At 55.2% G+C, this 17975-nt stretch overlaps 1 protein-coding gene across 2 annotated transcripts in view; it reads left to right on the forward strand.

Moving 5' to 3' along the window:
* The first annotated feature begins 4070 nt into the window (after positions 1 to 4070).
* MARK4 (microtubule affinity regulating kinase 4) overlaps positions 4071 to 17975 on the forward strand; it is a 29860-nt gene continuing 15955 nt past the window's right edge. The window contains exons 1-8 of one of the 2 annotated variants that reach the window (XM_061139592.1): positions 4071 to 4337; positions 9041 to 9241; positions 11501 to 11554; positions 11651 to 11699; positions 12422 to 12487; positions 12570 to 12640; positions 13765 to 13821; positions 16426 to 16662. In XM_061139592.1, the coding sequence (XP_060995575.1) occupies positions 4287 to 4337; positions 9041 to 9241; positions 11501 to 11554; positions 11651 to 11699; positions 12422 to 12487; positions 12570 to 12640; positions 13765 to 13821; positions 16426 to 16662 (786 nt within the window). In that variant the 5' untranslated portion in view covers positions 4071 to 4286. The remainder of the gene's footprint in view (positions 4338 to 9040; positions 9242 to 11500; positions 11555 to 11650; positions 11700 to 12421; positions 12488 to 12569; positions 12641 to 13764; positions 13822 to 16425; positions 16663 to 17975) is intronic. The other variant, XM_061139593.1, reaches the window with a different exon arrangement.

A 17975-nucleotide genomic window follows, 5' to 3' on the forward strand; every position in this document is an offset into this window, starting at 1 on the left:
GGCTGGGCTGGGAAGAGGGACAAGACTGCAGTCAGGCCCCACCTTCATCCACCCCGACCGGAATTGGCAACACCCCCCCAGTCTGCTCTTCACACCTTCCAAGGTGACAACACCATCCTGGGTACCCCCCGGAGACACCCCATGCTGGCTGTGGGCCCCGAAGTTCTCTCGTGAGTTCCCCGCTCTGAGGTAAAGACATGGAGGAAGGTTCTGCTGGGACCAGGGGCTGGTTGGAGGCCTCAGGGGTGGCCCTGCGCAGGGCTTTGTTTCTGTGGTTCTCTCTGCCTAAAAGCCCCTGTCCCCACGCCTTCATACGCCTGTCTTCTCTTTATTACCCAGGTCTCAGCTCCAGCGTCCTTTCCTCCAAGGAGAGGTTCCCGACCAGCAAAAGCACTTCTGCCTGCCACGTACTCTCCTCCCTCCCCGGAGACATTGCTCTGATTTGTCAGGTCCTTTGTAGCACTTTCTACAACCTGAAATGATCAAGTCCCTCTGGCTCCCTGGTAGATTTTCTGACTGTCCCATTTAAACGTAAATTCAGTGCAAATTTTGCTTACCTTGTTCATTGTGATAGCTCTAAATACACACCTGGCACAGAGAAGGTGCTCAGTAAAGATCTGTTAATGGAATGAATGCACCAGTGGGGATAGAGCAGTGCTAAGGACGGGACGTTGTGGATGAAGAGAGCAGATGGGTTGGGGCTAGAAATGGGTTGGGGGTTGGATGGAGTGAGATGCAGGATTAGGGTTACTTTCAAGGCTAGGTTTTAGGCTTAGGTGGCCCTTTGGGTTCCCAGGCAGAGTATCCCAGGTGTTTGGCCTGAGAGAATGATCACTTGCCTCAGCTCACTTGGGGTTGGGGTGAGGTAGGGTTGACATTAGGGACAGGAGCTGGGCTCAGGGGTCACTTCTTCTCCCCTAGCCCCAGTGAAGGCTCTGGGGACATTAGGTTGGAATAAGTGCATCAGGGGTTAAGATGCCAAGGTCTGAAGGCCTCCATTTAAGGACTGGATTTGTCAGCAGAGGGCCCCGGGGAAGGGGCTGATTTGGTGGCCGAGAGGGCAAGGGGAGAAACAGGCTTTGTCCTCCCCAAGTCAGTGTGGACCCATGATAATGAGAAGGCAGGCTGGGCTGGAACCAAGCATCTGTTATGGGCCATGGACACTGTTGGATCTCTCCCTCTTTTTTAACTTAATTTTTTATTGAGCTGTAATTCTTATGACATAAAATTCACCCTTTTAAAGCATATGTCAATGGTTTTTGGTATACTCGCAAGGTTGTGGCAACCATCCCCACTATCTAATTCCAAAGCATTTTCACCACCCCAAAAAGAAATCCTTAAATCCTAAAACTTGTTCGCATTCGTTCCTTATTGCGCTCTCCCCCAGCCTTTGGCAACCCTGAATCCACTTTCTGTCACTAAAGATTTACCTGTTCAGGATATTTCATATAAATTTGTTGTTGTTTAGTTGTGAAGTTGTATCCAACTCTTTACAACCCCATGGACTGTAGCCCTCCAGGCTCCTCTATCCATGGAATTTCCCAGGCAAGAATACCAGAATGGGTTGCCATTTCCTTCTCCAGGAAATCTTCTCGACCCAGGGATCAAACCCTCATCTCCTGCATTGGCAGATAGATTCCTTTACAACTGAGCCACCTGGGAAGCCCATTTCTTATAAATGGAATTATACAATAAGTGGTCTTTTGTATGCTTCTTTTGATGAGCATAAGTTTTTAAGGTTATCCATGCCACAGCCTCCCTTCTTTAAGCCTCAGTCTCCCCATCTGGGAAATGAGGTGGGGACCATACTGGGAACTACGGAACCAGGGTGAGCCCTGAAGAGTGGTGGGCAACCTGTGTAGGGAGGTGATCTTCTGCCCTCGTGTGGTGTTTCGGAGAACTGCAGCTGTCAGCGCTAGGGCTGGGAAGGGATTGGGCGGATTCAGCCTCTATCCCATTCCCAAGACCCCACCCCTCATCCCGCAGAACCCTTGGGATCCCAAAGCTTCCGGAGCAACATTCTGAGCTCCTCCCTCTCTGCCTCCCACCATCCCTGAGACTCCTCAGGCTCCATTTGTTGAATAATAATAATATCACCTGTTTAAGAAATTCTAATCTGTTCCCGCAAGAACTGCTTGCTTTCCTTACATAGTCTCATTAATTTGTCGCAGAGCTAGGCTGCTACTTTTACTCTCCAGAGACAGGAAACCACAGTGGCCAAGAGCCTACTTTGTGGAGTTTGGTGACGCTTGTGCTCAAATCTCAGCTCTGCTGCGTACCAGCTGTGTGGACTTCAGCATGTGGTTTTCCCTCTGTAAGCAGGGGTGACAATGATGGTCCAATCTCATGGTGTAGCAAAAAGGATGAAGTGCTCAGAGCCTGGCACAGAGGAAGCCTCTGTGAGTAGATGTAGCTGATAGTATCAAGCAGTGATATACAGGTCAATATGTTACAACCAGCTCTCTGCCGAGTGAGGGCGGAAAGCCTTTCTTTGTAGCTGGTGCCAATTTCCATGGTGTAAATATTCCCACCATGGCTAATTCCAGGCTACCAGGGTGACATCATTGAAAGCGTTTGGGGGAAAAGAGACGTGCCGTCACCCCTTACATAGCAGTTTCACTGTAATAGAATACAATAGATGTAAATAACCTCAGGATCACACATAAGAACAAAACGTAAAATAATTAGGACGTGATGACTATTATCTTTGCTTTAAATATAATTTATTTAATTGTATGTTTGCATAATTTAATTTTTAATAATGACTGTTTAACAACCAGCTCCAAAATCCCTGAGACTTCAACAATCAGCTTGTGAGATGGCTCCAGCAGGCTGCTATCATTGTCAAACCAGTTTTTTTAGAAAGGGAAACTGAGGTTCAGGAAGACGTTCATACAGACATCGATCCCAGGCAAGGGCTGAATCCAAGGCCAGGACAGTGTCCCTCTTCCTTTCACTCCACCCTGGTCTGGAGGGGACGCATGGTCCCCACGGCACTGTGTGATCTCAGCAAAGCCCTTGACCTCTCTGGTCTCAGTTTGCCTAGCAGAATACTTGGGCCAGGTTCTTTTGCACCTACTTCAGCCCCGCTAGGAAGGCAGCATGCAGATCCTCCCCCTCCCTTTACAGAAGTGTGAAACTGAGGCCCAGAAAGAGCCAGTGCCTGTCCTGACTCCCAGAGCTGGACACAGAGTCCTGGGACCTCAAGTGGGTCGCAAAGGAAAGGAGACTGCAACCCACAACCTTGGGGTCTGGAGTTTTCTGGGAGGTGGGAGGCAGCATGGCTAGAGAGGTTGGTCACCCTTCCTCAGTGGCTCCGCCCAGACACCGTCCCCGCAAGCATCCTTAGCCCGCGGTCCCCAGAGCTTCCTGGACTGGCGAGGAGGCGGGGCTGGGAGGGAGAACAGGGAAGCGCCACCGGCCTGGTTGTTGCCTTTGGGGGCTTCTCTGTCAGTCCCGCGTCTTTCTCTCCATTCTCTTCTCGGGTCCCTGCACCTCCGTCCCTCCTTCTGTCTCTGTGCGTGGATCGATCAGTCTCTGTCGCTCTCTGTGTCTCTCACCCTGTCTGTCTGCCTGTCTCTCCCAGCGTTTCTCCCTCGTTCTGCCTTTCTGTCTTTTGGCCACTCCGTCGTCTGGCTGCCTGTTCATCTCTTTGTGTCTCTGTTTCTCCCTGCCCTTGTCTCTCGATCTCTTTGTGTCTCTTTGTGTCTCTCTTCCTGGGCCTCCCCGTCTCTGCGCCTCTCAGTATCTTTCTCTGCGTCTCTGGCACCGTGCCTCGGCCTTTCTCACTCCTTCTCTTCCGGTGAGTCTCTGCTCTCCGGTGAGAACCTGCTCCGAGCCGACGAGCCCCGACCTGCCTCCGCCCCCAAAGCGTCCGGCCGGCCCCGGCCTGCGCCTTTAAGTGCCGGCGGCGGGGGGCGGGGTCTCTTCGGCCCCGCCCCCGCGCGCCCCGCCCCCTGACGTCCCTTCCTCCCCGGCCCCTCCGCCGCCTCCCTCCGCCGCCGCCCGGGCCGGCTCCGCGCCCCCTCCCCGGCCCCCGCCCTCCCGCCTGCCCGCCGCCCCCATGGCGCCCCGGGCCCCCGCCTTTCGGGGCCACTAGGACCCTCGGCATCCCTTTCCCTCCCCCGCCCTGCCCCCTCTTCCACGGCGCGAACCCGGGTGTCCGCGGCGCCCAGCTTTTGAGCTCGCGTCCCCAGGCCGGCGGGGGGGGGGGAGGGGACGACAGGGGACCCCGGGACCCCCGCCCCCCCCGACCCGGCCGCCCAGTCTCCCGGGACTCGGAGAAGATGTCTTCGCGGACGGCGCTGGCCCCGGGCAACGATCGGAACTCGGACACGGTGAGTGGGGCCCGGCCCCTTGGGGAGCCCCGGCTGGGTCTGGTCGCCGAACCCCTCGTCCTGCTGTGCCCCTGGCCACACAAGCCCCTACCTTCGTTTTCCAGCCCGGCCCGCCACCCCCCGACCCCCGCCCGGACTTCCAGGCCTCTCGACCCTCCCCCACTCACTCCTTAGCCCAGCCCGACCCCTGGGGGCACCCCCCTCGCGGGACCCCTCTCTTGTCCCTCTGCAGACCGCTTCCGCTCGGGTCTCTTCTCTCCAGGAAGCCCCCTCCCCTGCGTTGCAGGAGCCCCTCCCTTCTCCGGCGTGTTCTTAAGCCCCTTCCCTTCCAGGCCGCCCGCATCCGACAGCTGGCCCCCTCCCGGATTTGCCAGGCTCCTGACCCCAAGGCCCAGCTCGGGCCCCCGCTCCCCAACCCAGGAAGGCCTGGCCCGGTGCTGCCTCTGCCCCTGGCCTTCCCCGACAGGATCTGGGTGCCGGGCTCCCCATGATCCCCTCCTCTCATCCACAGCTTTCCGGCCCTCCAGAATCCTCCTGGCTCCTGTGGGCACCCCCTCACAGGAAGCCAGTTCCACCTTTCCTGGGCCAAGGGCCCTTTCTAGCTTGTTCAAGGTCTCTCCACTTCCAAGGCCTGGTCCCCATCTTCCAAGCAGCCTTGTCTCTGGATCCTCAGCACCTCCCATCCCCACAGATCCCCCTGGACCCTCGCTGGTCTCTTCCTCTCCCAGGAAACCTTGGCCTCCAACTTCCAGGCCCCCCCAGCTCAGTCTCGGATTTCTAGGCCCTGAACCAGTCTGACTCCAGGCCTCATCCTTCCTGTATCAACTCCTCTGCTTCAGGCAAGCCCCCTCCTCAAGCCCCCAACCCTGTGACCCCTCTCCTCACAGGATACTACCTCACCCCTTAGGCTCCAGGCCCCCATCCCTTCCGCTGCCCCCAGGGCCTCCCTCTTCCTTGCCAGGGGGTCTGGCCTCCTAGGGAAGCCCCCTCCTCAGCGTCAGAGCCCTTCCTCAGCTCACAAGGACTGGTCCCAGATCTTTCTTCCAGAAGACTCCTGGGCTTGAAGCTCTGGTCTTGCCCTGCTCTAAGCCCTCTTCTCTTGGGGTCTGTCCTCTGGGAGCCTTCTCCCCAGGTTCCTAGGCCCCTGACCTCCCACCAGGCTCAGCCTTTGTTCCTTGGATCCACTGCTTGCCTGGGAAGCCCCTTCCCCAGGATTTCAGGCCCCTGGACCTTTCTCTGTTTCCAGGGACTGTGCCTAGAAACCCTCTTCTTTAACTTCTAGGAGTTTTCTCAAGACCCAGGCCCCTGGCTCAGGTATCCTTGGCCGCTGACTTCCCCTGTCCCATGGCTTGGACCCTTCCCTCTATTCCCAGGTCCCCCTGCCCCTACACCACAGCCCAGAACAACCCCAGGGAGATTCCCCCAATTCCTCATTTCCCTGATTTCTGATTACTCTCAGCGCTTCTAAAGACTCTCCCACCAAACAATGCCAGACTTTTCCCCAGCTGGGTTCTTCATCGCTTTCCCCCCAGGGCGTTCTGCCAGCTCCCTGCCAATCCCCAGCCACCCTCACCCTAGGTGCCCACCAGAGAGTTTTGTCTCTGTCCCTTCGCCTCGCAGGACCCTGCCTCAGAAAACTGTCCCTCATCACCATCACCACTGCTGCCACCGGCCATCATGCTCCGGGCCAGACTCTGATTTGGAGTCTCCAATGAGAACCACCACTCCCCCAGTCACCCCAGGCTGTGACAGGGAGCCCACAGGCCTGGCTTTGCCAGCCGCTTTGCCCTGTGACCTCAGATAGCTGGTTCTCGCCTCCTGAGCCTGTTTCCTGCCCTGCAAAATGGGGGTGTTCACTTGAATTCCTCAGAGGATTAGTCGAGATGATAGGGGCAAAGCCTGGCACACAGGACGCGCTCCACACGTGTTCACAGCTATTGTGACTGTGGGTGCGAGTCAGACGGCGGTGGACCCTCAGTGCAGGCCTGTCATGGGTTGCTGTACGGGCTTGCAGGCACATTCCCTGCATGGAGCCTCAGTTTCCTCACCTCTAAATGGGATTGATGGTAGCACCTCCCTGTTAGGGATGTTGTAAAAGGAGCCGAAGAGAGATTGTGAGTAAGATGCATAGGGCCAGGCCTATTGTAGCTGCTATTATTGTTGTTGTTGTTATGACTTTGGTTATCCAGAGAAGCATAAGTTCACATCTAGTTTCTGTCCCGCCCTAGCTGTGTGACCTCGGGCAAGTGACCTCACCTCTCTGAACCTCAGTTTCCTCATCCGGCAAACAGGGCTCATACAAGCACTTCCTTCTCTTGTTCAGATGTGTGGGGAAATTCGGGGATGGTTAATTCTCCCCTCTCCTCCCAACTCTAGTCTGTAAGACCTGCTTGTCGGTCCTGGCAGAGGGTCACCTCTCTCCTTGTGGAATCCGAGGTCATACCCCCCTCCTTTGCCACCTGGACGTGACGCCGACTGCCATGACAAGAGCCATGTGGGGTCATGCCCAAGTTCCAGGCCCCCTACCACCCAGCCTCTGGAGGTTCCCTAGCAACAGGCCCAGTGTTGGGGCGCCAGCCGGTCGGGAGGGAGCCGGGCCAGCTGCTGGTGCTGGCCAATTTTAGCTCCCGCCCCCAGCCCCTGGGGGCTTTATCACCCACTGCCCCAGCGGTCCCTTGCAGGGGACCCTCAGCCACACTGCCTTCAGTGGGATGCCAGCCCAGCCCCAGTTGGCTCCCCTGGTGCCACCTAATGGGGATTCTTCTCCAAGCCTTTATCTGGGTGAGAATCAGAGCCATTATCTGCCAGGATCTCCAGCTCCCTTCCCACCTTCCCCTGGGAGGAGGCCCAGGGTTGTGAGCAGCCCAGCGGGGGATGTGGGAAGGAGCTGGGGGCTCAGGAGTCTGCAGAGCCAGGTTCAAATCCTAGGCACTCTGCTCCTTCTGCCCTGTGACCTTGGGCAAGGTCCTGACCATGCCTCAGCCCTGGGGTCCCCATGTAGGGAGTGTGGATCATAACTGGGCCCCCCTCGGAGGCCAGGGTGGTGGCACGGTGGGCTGCAGGTGGGTGGCTAGGGCTCCAGCACTGCGGTTGTCTGCCCCTCACGGGGAACATTACCTCCCTGTTTCTTATGAATGAACCGTGTGACCTTGACAAGGCAGCATCTCACCGCAAGCCTCAGTTTCTCCTCTGGAATATGGGGGTGCTGGTGCCGCCCTCAGTGGGCTGCTGTGGGGGTTAAATGCAGATGAGGTGCATTAAGGCCCAGGATTTGGCCCATAGCAAAGGCCACTTAATAAAAATGACAGGAGCGTGAGGCAGTGCGGTGTGGCCAAGGGGAAGACATCAACTCTGTGGTACACGGTCTGGGTTCAGGTCCCAGCTATGAACCTCACTTGAAAGTGAAAGTGTTAGTCACTCAGTCATGCCCAACTCTTTGCGATCCCATGGACTATATGTTGCCCTCCAGGCTCCTCTGTCCCAGAAATCTCCAGATAAGAATACTGGAATGGGTAGCCATTCCCTTCTCCAAGGGATCTTTCCAACCAAGGGATTGAACTCGGGTCTTGTGCATTGCAGGCAGATTCTTTACCATCTGAGCCACCCGCGCAGCCCTGAGCCTCAGTTTCCCTACCTGTAAAATGGGGATGATGATACCTTAATGACCAGTGCTCATTAGATGTTGGTCCCCATCACTGTTAAGTGGCCTGGCAGAGTCCCTGCAAGGAGCTGCCCTGGGCCCTCCTCTTTGTCGCATATCTAGCCTTCTCTCTTCCTCAGTTCCCCATCCTCTTGAGTCCCATCCCCCAGCCCTGGGAGGGGCTCAGGGACAGCACAGGATCTGAGCTGAGCTGTCTTGGCTAGGGCCTCTGTCTCCCGCTCTGAAAGGGAGTCACAGTCCCTGGGGCTCACAATGAGGGCAGGGCAGCCAGGAGCAGGCAGGTGACCTGCGTGGGGAGAAGCCCAGGAGGGACAGGACGGCAGGAACAGAACGTCAGGGACAGCTTGTGGCGTGGAGTGGGAGACCGCGGGTCCCGGTGTGGATGGAGCTGCGGTGTTTCACAGGGAGGTGGTGGCGGTGGGGGGCGGATCGAGGAGGCAACAAAGTTTCCTACAGGAGGAAGGTTCAGGGTGTGACCTACAGTGTCAGGGTGGAATGAAAGACGGTTGGTTACAGTGTTTGGAGTAGAACTGGGGGCAGTAAGGATCAGAAGAAAACATTAGGAGCAGGAAACTGGGAGTGAAATGTTGATAGGTGGGTTTGCCATGGAATTGAGAGGCTGGGTGGGGACAGATAGATAATATGGAAAGTTGGGAGCAGTGACGGTTGGGGTAGAGGGTTGAGTTCAGACATGGGGGTTGAGGGCTACAGCATTAGAATAAAGTATCTTGGAGCTGATGGAGGTCCCAGTAATTAGGAAAGGAAGTTGAGGCAGGGGTAGCCTGATCACAGGGAGGGGTAAAGAGGAAGACAGCTGATATCTGGGGTCCCGAGTGCCTAAGAGTTGGGGGGCCCCCAGCATCTTTGTTCTTGGAGACATCTTTTTGGAGAGAAGGATAGGGGAACCAAAGGCCTCTGTCTCCCGTGGGTTTGCAAAGGGCCTTGAGGGGGGGCAGTGGCCATGGCTGGAGTTAACCGCCCCAGCACACTGGCGGGTTGGACGGGCACTGCCTGCCACTCATCCTCCGTCTCCCCCACTCAGCATGGCACCCTGGGCAGCGGCCGCTCCTCGGACAAGGGCCCGTCGTGGTCCAGCCGCTCCCTGGGCGCCCGCTGCCGGAACTCCATCGCCTCCTGTCCCGAGGAGCAACCCCACGTGGGCAACTACCGCCTGCTGAGGACCATCGGGAAAGGCAACTTTGCCAAAGTCAAGCTGGCCCGCCACATCCTTACCGGTCGGGAGGTGAGTGAGGGGAGGGGCGGGGCTGGGGGCAGAATCCTTCAGCCCTGGTGCTTGGTGGGAGGAGGTCAGGCTTGGCCCTCACTTGGCTTTGTGAGCGCAGGTAAATCTCTGACTCTCAGAACATCTCAGATTTTTGTTCCAGAACAACCCAAGTAGGAGAAGAGAGCTAGTTTCAGGCATCCCTGGAATTGTGGGATCGTCTCAGTCAGATCACAGGCAAGCCACGTGCAGGGTCCCTTTGAAGTCACGTGACTTTTGTGCCTAAACCGAGGCCGTGCGTGCATGCTAAGTCACTTCAGTCGTGTCCACCTCTTTGTGACCCCGTGGACTGTAACCCACCAGACTCCTCTCTCCATGGGATTCTGCAGGCAAGAATATTGGAGTGGGTTGCCATGTCCTCCTCCAGGGAATCTTCCCCACCCAGGGATCAAACCCATGTCTCTTATATCTCTTGCATTGGCAGGCGGGGTTCTCTGCCCCTACTGTCATCTGGGAAGCCCCTACACCTAGGCCACCTCCCTGTTTTAATGGTGGACTTTGGTTCAATGGAATCTTCTAGCGCTCTTGATTGAGAATGCAAGAGGTTTGTTCATGTTTACGCACCCTCCCCACCCGGCCTTCTAAGGTGGGCGTGTGTGTGTGTGTATATATACACACACTGGGTGTGGCAGCAGTGTTGCAGAAATGGAGGGGAGTCTCTAACTCACCCTCAATGGGGGAGAAAAACAGATAATGGGTGTGTTTATGACCCCTCTACACCTCTTTCAGTTTTAGAGAAGGCGACAGGAAGCAGTCTCTCCTGCTCTCACGCTGTCTATGCTACACTCACAAAAGATACCAGGCCCCAGTGGTTTTATGGGCAGATTGTACCGAACATTCCAGTTTTGTGCCAGTTACTTCCAGAGACTAGAGAGTTTCCACTGCCGAGTTTATGTGCTTGTTCAACAGTGACAGTGAAACCAGGCGAGACGTAAAACCGTAGGCCAGTCTTACGTGTGAATATAGATAGAGAAACCTTCGACAAAATATTAGCAAATAGACTCTGACATATCAATTAAAGAAAGCTGTGTGGTGACAAAGCTGGGTTTATTTGAGGAATGCACAGTTCTTTTCAAATTGACAATTTATTCATGTACTTTGCCACATTCACAGATTCAAGGACAGAAACCATATGATCATCTCAATACTGGCATAAAAAGTGCCTGTCGAGATTAAAAACCCATTTGTGAAAATATAAAGGAAGCTTAGGAACCCTCTTCCCCCACAAAAAGTGCATTATTCCCCTCACGTGAGTTTTGAACGTGACTCTAGGGGTTTCTTAGGGAACAGAACCTCCCAGGGGAAGAGCTCTGTAATCCAGTGGATCTGGGGTGACTGAGGGTAACCCCAAAACTCTTTGAGAAAACTGAAGACCTAAGCTGGATTAAGACTTTTGAAGTGCTGTACCCTAATGTGTAATTCAAAATAAAAACTTAGCTAAACTGCAAGATAAATATAAAGAGGCTTCAATAACATTTTGATTTTTCCCCAGTGATGACTATCCCAAAGCTTTTTCAAAACTAGCTATAGATTTTAAGTGTGTAAAAGGTTGACTCTGTCAAGCTGCACAAGTTCAAACCCCAGCCCACAAACTTCCCAGCCGTATAACCTTGGCCATGTTGTGGAACAGCTCTGTGCCTCAGTTTCCCCATTTGTGAAAATGAGGATAACCTCACAGGGTTGTTGGGAGGATTCAGAGAGTTCTCACTTAGGGGCTTTCCTGGTGGTCCAGTGGTTGACTCTGCTTCCAATGCAAAGGGTGCAGGTTGACTCCCTGGTTGGGGGACTAAGATCCCACATACCAGGTGGCCAAAAAGAAGAATTGTCATTTGTAAAGCACAGAGCCCAGGGCCTGGCTTTTGTGACTACGTGGTGCATGTGAGCTCTGGTTATTATTTCTTGTTCCACCGTGTGAATGGTCTGAGATGCCCTCCCAAAGGGCCCCCCTCAGGGTCTCGGTCACCCTCACTCTGGACAGGCCCCTGGAGCAGCCCCAACCAGACCCCATGATGGAATAGGGGATATTTCCCTGGACATGGTGAGAACAGCATGTGCAAAGGCCTTGAGGTTCCAATCCCCATCCACTAAGAATGGCCCGGGTTGAGGGCTGTTTCTGAAAGGGGACAAAGGAAGGACACACTAGGGTGTCTGGATGAGGGAACCTTTCCCAGCTCGAGGGCCTGTGATACCTTGACCTTTCCCCCTTTCTTCCATCTCCAGGTCGCCATCAAGATCATTGACAAAACCCAGCTGAACCCCAGCAGCCTGCAAAAGGTGAGACCCAGGGAGTGGGAGCAAGGCGGGGGAAAGGTTGGGGAGAGGGTCCTTGAAACACCCCATCCTCATCTTTCTCTTTTTCCTTTCTTCCAGCTGTTCCGAGAAGTCCGTATCATGAAGGGCCTAAACCACCCCAACATCGGTGAGGAGAAGGGAGTGGGTTCAGTGGATACCAACCAGGGCACTTGGAAAAGAAAATCAGGGGGAAAAGAGAACTGGCTGTTATAGTAGTTAGAAAGACCTGTTTTCTCATAGCAATATCCCTGCTTCCTGGCTGTGTGACCTTGGGTGAGTCACTCAACCTCTCGGATCCTCAGTGTCCTCCTCTGGAGTGGTGGGTGATAAGAGGGCTTATTACTTCAAGGTCACTGTGAGGACTGGATAAGATAGTGCATGCAGAACACTTAGTTCGGAGCTAAGCTGTGGGAGCTGCTCTGATTATTGTCATCAGCAACATCCATTGTCATTGTCATCATTAGTCAGAGCCGAGAGAGTGAGGTCTTTACCAGTGAAGCCAGATATGGCCTGGCTTGAATGTGGCCGCAACATTTATTTATCCGTTTGTTCATGTACTCAGTGAGTATTCCCTGAGTGGCTGCTCATGTGCCAGACTCGGGGGCCCAGCAGTGAAGACAACAAGCACATGTCCCCAGCCTCACAGAGCTGACATTCTTGTGAGGAAGTGGAGATAGTGGTCAAGTGGGGTCAGGGAGTTTGGAAAAATCTTGCCATCAGTAGGGAGCCATTGACTATTCTTGAGTAAGGGGCGTCATGGTCAGCACATGCACAGTTACCAAGTGCGGTTGGAAGGTGAGGGGTCTCTTCTCGCCTAACCCCTCTACCACCACCCCCTGGCCATTGCAGTGAAGCTCTTCGAGGTGATTGAGACGGAGAAGACACTGTACCTGGTGATGGAATATGCAAGTGCTGGTGAGGCCTCTCCCCTCCCTGCCCTGCTCTCTGCGCCACCCCCCCAATCCCCCGCCTGACCCACTCGGCCTCTGCCCTGCAGGAGAAGTGTTTGACTACCTCGTGTCCCACGGCCGCATGAAGGAGAAGGAGGCTCGAGCCAAGTTCCGACAGGTCAGGGTCGGGGCTGCGGGCGGGGCTGGGAGGGGCGCCCAGTCCCCAGGGATGAGGGTCTGATTGTGAGTCTGGGCTGTTGAAGGACCTGGGGGCGTGGCTTAAGTCAGGGTGGGGGTGAAGGTGGACAGTTAGGTGGCCATGGGCATGCAGAGACCCAGGTGTGAGGATATTCAGATGGAGGGGTGCAGCTGCCTAGCTGGGTGGGTGAGAGGACCAAGCATGGAGGTGCCCAGGTAGGCGAGTGTCCAGTGTGTGAGTGTGAAGGTGTGCCCAGTATATAGGAGTGTGCCTAAGAGGGCACGCAGGTACCAGGGTGCTGAGGTGTGTAAGTAAAAGAGTGTGGGTGTCCAGGTATATAGTTGTGTAGCTCTTTGGGTAAAAGTGCATATGGTAGCTGGGGTGTATGGGTGAGGGGACCCCAAGTGGGGTATCTTAAGTTCGTGGTCAGAGGGCACAATATATATGGGTGCCCAGCTGCGTGGTTTCAGCTATGTGGCAGTGAGGATGCTCGGGTGTGTAAGGAGGTGCACGGGAGCCCAAGACTGGGCAGGTAGGTTGATGGGCCAGAGAGTATATGGCACGAGGATGTCCAGGTGGATAAGGAGGAGTGTGGACGTCCAGGTGCGTGGCAGTGAGGATGCTCAGGTATGTAAGAGGGTTTGGCGGGTGAAGAGAGCAAGCATGTTGATCCGGGACTGTCCAGCTGTTGGACGCAGCTATACTGGTGCGCAGGGCTCAAGCCCTGGTATGTTGGGGCTGCCTGTCTGTGTTTGGGTGTATGATGTTCTCGCGTGTGTTTCTCGACATGAAAGTCAGGAGGGGGCAGTCCTGTTGCCTTGGTGCTGACATCCCTGCCAGGAGGGTGTCCCGGTGTCTAGTACGGGACGTGCAGGTGTCCGGGTGGAGGCGGTGTGGGTGCAGCTCCCTCTTCATTTCCTGCCGTGACTGAGTGGGGAGTGGGCAGAGTTAGCGCTCGGTGGGGACCCAGCATCACGGCCTGTGCTTGGGGAGGCCTGGAGTCCAGAGCTCGGTCGCAGGTGGGTTCGTGGGGTCTCTGAGGGAGGCTGAGAGCCCTGGGGGCCGCCAGTAACCAGCCTGCCCTCTTCTCCCTGCCCCTGCAGATCGTATCGGCTGTGCACTACTGTCACCAGAAAAACATCGTGCACCGGGACCTGAAGGTGAGCCCCCAGCTCAGCCCACAGGCGCCTGCGTGTCCCCAGGCCCGCCGGGGCACCCCGTGCCCTCCGCGTCTCCCTTCCTTCCCTCCTCGGGCTCCTCCCTCAGCGTCCAGAACCCCTTGACTTTCCCCAGGCTTCTGTGGCAAAAAACAAGGCCAGCCGAAGCGGGGAGCAGGTGGGGGCGGGGACAGGAGGAGTGAACAAAGGGGAAAGAAGCAAAGTGTCCCCGAGCGGCCTTGGACAGCGACATGTGTCCCGGCAAGGTCGCTGGAGCGCACCCAGTAAGGAACGTCACTCTCAGAGTCTCCGGAGACTTTAGAACATTCAGGAAGCCTCGAGAATTGCGATCTTAGAGCCCCAGAGTCCCACGGCCTCCAGGGTATCGGAGTCACAGGCATCTTTGAACTTGAGAGGGAGGGCGAGTGCCTGGCGGGGACGGGAGACTCAGCAGGGCCTCCCCTGCTCCGCCCCACCACCGGGCTGAGCTGTGTCCCAGGGCCCCCGCTCCACACCTCCCCGCCGAGAGAACCTCCTTTCTCAGCAGTGCTCGTCCCAGACCGGAGAAAGAAACGTGTGTCGGGTCCGAATCAGGTTGCCTGTTGTCATGATGGTGATTTCTTGAGCGCCCGCTGTGTCCCAGGCCCTGGGCTGAGTACTTAAGGAACTGCTCACTGTTTCCACCACAGAATCCTGGGTTTGTTTGAGTGGCTTCAGTTCCCAAGCCATTGTGGACAGGGACTTGGGTAAAGTGTAATAAAAATTAAAGGAAAAAGAGATGTATAAAGCACAAGCCCAAGGAACTTCCCTGGTGGTCCAGTGGTTAGAACTCCATGCTTCCACCGCAGGGAGCAGAGGTTCGATTCTTGGTCAGGGAACTAAGATCTCTGCATGCAACCCAGTGAGACCAAAAAAATAGAAGAAAAAATACAAGCCTGATTTTTAAGATGATTATTATTAGAGTAAAAAAAAAAAAAAAAAAACAACAGAAAATTCTGTCAAACTGCTGTAGAAGTTTCGAAACACTGCCTCTGTGCTGCTGAAATCCCCACACAGCCCCCTGAGGCAGCTCCTCAGAGGCGGGAGTTTGCCCTGCAGGGGTGTGAGTGATGAGCCATTGTGAACAGCCTGAAGGACGCGCGCCCCCTGGTGGAGGGTCCTGGAAGTGGCTAAAAGGGGACTCGGGGATCCGGTTAGTGCACCCAGGGGACCCACCAGGAGGAGCAACCCAGAAGTGAGGGTGGGGCTGAACTCTGGAGCCTCAGATGCCATGACGGGGAGTGTCACCCCTGAGCAAGATGGAGGTGCCCCTGGATTGAGGTTCGCTGTGTGTCTGTGTGGGTTCTGTCCCTTTGTTGGGTCAGAGGTGCTGAAGGGTGGTACCGAAATGTATCACCAGGAGGGAGGGAAACCAGGAGGAAGCCCCACACGCTGGGTTGGGGAAGGGCGGAGGTTGGCAGCGTTCTGAAGGGTAGGTTTTTTGTGCATCGTTGTGTAGTCAGCACACCAGAAGAAGAGGGATGCTGGAGGCTCCTTCCACACTCGGGCTATGGAAATGGCAGGCCTCTTCTGGGTTCCAGCTCTGCTGCTTTCATGCTCTCAGGGAGGCATGAGGTAGCCCCCCTGAGCCTTGGTTTCCTCGCCTATGAAATGGCAAATACACAAACACCTGCCACCAAAAATAGACAAAAACCTGTGCATAGCATATAAAGTATTTATTGAGTGCGGACTCTGTCCCATGTGCTGTGATGAGCACTTTTCAGTGAACCCCAAAACCACCTGTGAGGCTGGTGCTGTAATGACCTTCAGTTTGCACATCAGAAACCGAGGTACAAAGAGGGCTGGTAATCCACCCAAAGTCACACAACCAGTGAGTGGTAGAGCTGGGATTCAAAGCTGGGGTTCTTCCAGAACCTGTACTTTAGCCCCGCATTATGTAGCTACTTTTATAAAGGATAGTCTAAAAGCCCAGTGCATAGTAGGTGCATAATAAGTTTTGTATGCAATGATTTTCATTTTTATAAGTGTTGAGCAGCCCATCCTCCTTTTTTTTCTGCTGGATGAACTGAGACTCAGAGACTGGCAGGGGGTTTCTTGAGGACCTTCAGCCCTGCAGGCCACATGGGAGAATAAGAGCTAACATTATGTAGCGCTTGTTGTTATTTAGTCGCTGAGTCCTGTCTGACTCTTTGCGACCCCATGGACTGTGGCCCACCAGGCTCCTCTGTCCAGGGGATTTCCCAGCCAGGAATGCTGTAGCGGGGTGCCATTTCCTTCTCCAGGGGATTTTCCCGGACCAGGGATGGAACCCACGTCTCCTGCATTGGCAGGTGGATTCTTTACTGCTGAGCACCAGGGAAGCCCATTACATAGCGCTTAGTGGGCACAAACTATTGTCTGAGGCCTTTTGCACGGACTAAGTCACTTAGTTCTCACATATCCCTGTGAGGTCCTGATTATCCCTATCATGTGGATGCGGAAACTAGGTCCAGAGAAGTAAAGTCACTGCCCGAGGTCACACAGGAAGAAGGGACGAGGCCGCGGCCGCTGCAGGCTGGCCAGCTCTGGTGCCACGCACATCCGCCCTCTGCCCTCCTTGCTTGGCAGGCCGAGAACCTCCTGCTGGACGCCGAGGCCAACATCAAGATTGCCGACTTTGGCTTTAGCAATGAGTTCACGCTGGGCTCGAAGCTGGACACGTTCTGTGGGAGCCCCCCATACGCCGCCCCAGAGCTGTTCCAGGGCAAGAAGTACGACGGGCCGGAGGTGGACATCTGGAGCCTCGGCGTCATCCTATACACGCTCGTCAGCGGCTCCCTGCCCTTCGACGGGCACAACCTCAAGGTGCTGGGCGGGGCTGGCCCAGGGGCTCTGACTCCCCTGGGGAGGGGGTCTCCGGCCTTCACAGCTTCCATCCCCCAGATCCCTCCCCTGCAGAGGCCTGGAGGGGCGGGGCTGAGTTCTCAAGGCAAGACGGGGGTCACGCAGGACCGCGTCGGGGTTCAGGAGTGGGCTTGGCAGCTGGCAAGCTTGGATTCAAATCCTGCTCACTCACCCGTCCACTCAGTATATAGTTATTGTTTACCATCCACGAGTCAGGCTCTATTTTAAGTTTTGCAGACACAGGGTGAACAAAGGAGACGTGCTGCTCCCTGGGTGATCCCTGAAAACAGGCTGAGTGGGAGAAGCCAGTCGCAAAAGGCCCCCCGTGGTAGATTCCATGCCTGTGAAGTGTCCAGAACAGGCAAATCACAGAGACTGAGAGCAGATCAGTGGTTGCCTAAGACGAGGGAGGCGGGGGGAGTTGGATGACAGGGTTTCTCCTGGGGGTAATGAAAATGTTCTAAAACGGATTTGAGTGATGACTGCAACAGCTCGGTGAATGTACTGAAAAACCATTGAATGGTGCACTTAAAAAAAAAAATCCTTCTCATGCTGACATTCTTGCAACAGAGCCAGGCAGAAAATAAAATAATAAGCAAAATATATAGCACATTAGATGCTGGCCAGTTCTATGGAAGGGGGTGGGAAGTGTGGGGTGAGTTGTAGTGTTGGGTTGTTTCTTTTTTTTTTCCTCCCTTTGAATTTTTTATTCTGAAACATGCTGATCAGCAGAGAAGTTGTCAGACGAGAACAGAGGACAGTGGTCCTTTTCGGGAGATGCGCTGATCGCCAGCCCGTGGCCACGTGTGCTGCATGTTATGTGTCTGCATACGCTCCTGCTGTCCCTGCCATCGCAGTTCCCGATGGAACACAGGGGAGTCCGTTGTAGACACCACGTCCCTTCCCCCTCTGAAGGTTGCGTACAGCCGGGATCTCCTGAGATGGGGCATTTTCCGTCCACGATCACGCTCAGGAAATCCAGCGCTGATGCAGTCCCCAGCTCTAACCCACAGCCCGTGCTCAGGTTTCATCAGTCACCCCGAGAATATCCTCGGCAGCTACTTTTTTCTCCTGCCCCAGTGTCCCCTCGGGTGCCCTCACTTCATTCGGTTGTCCTGTCTCTTTAGTCTCCTTTCATCTGGAACAGCTCCTCAGCGGTTCTTTGTCTTCCGCGGCCGGCAGTGATGAGTTCAGGCCAGTCATCTTGCAGAAAGAGCCTCCCTCGGTCTGGGTTGCCCTGTTTCCTCCTGATTGGATCCAGGTGGTGCATTTCG

The sequence above is a fragment of the Dama dama genome, chromosome 4 (assembly GCF_033118175.1).
Source record: "Dama dama isolate Ldn47 chromosome 4, ASM3311817v1, whole genome shotgun sequence".
Lineage (NCBI taxonomy): Eukaryota > Metazoa > Chordata > Mammalia > Artiodactyla > Cervidae > Dama > Dama dama.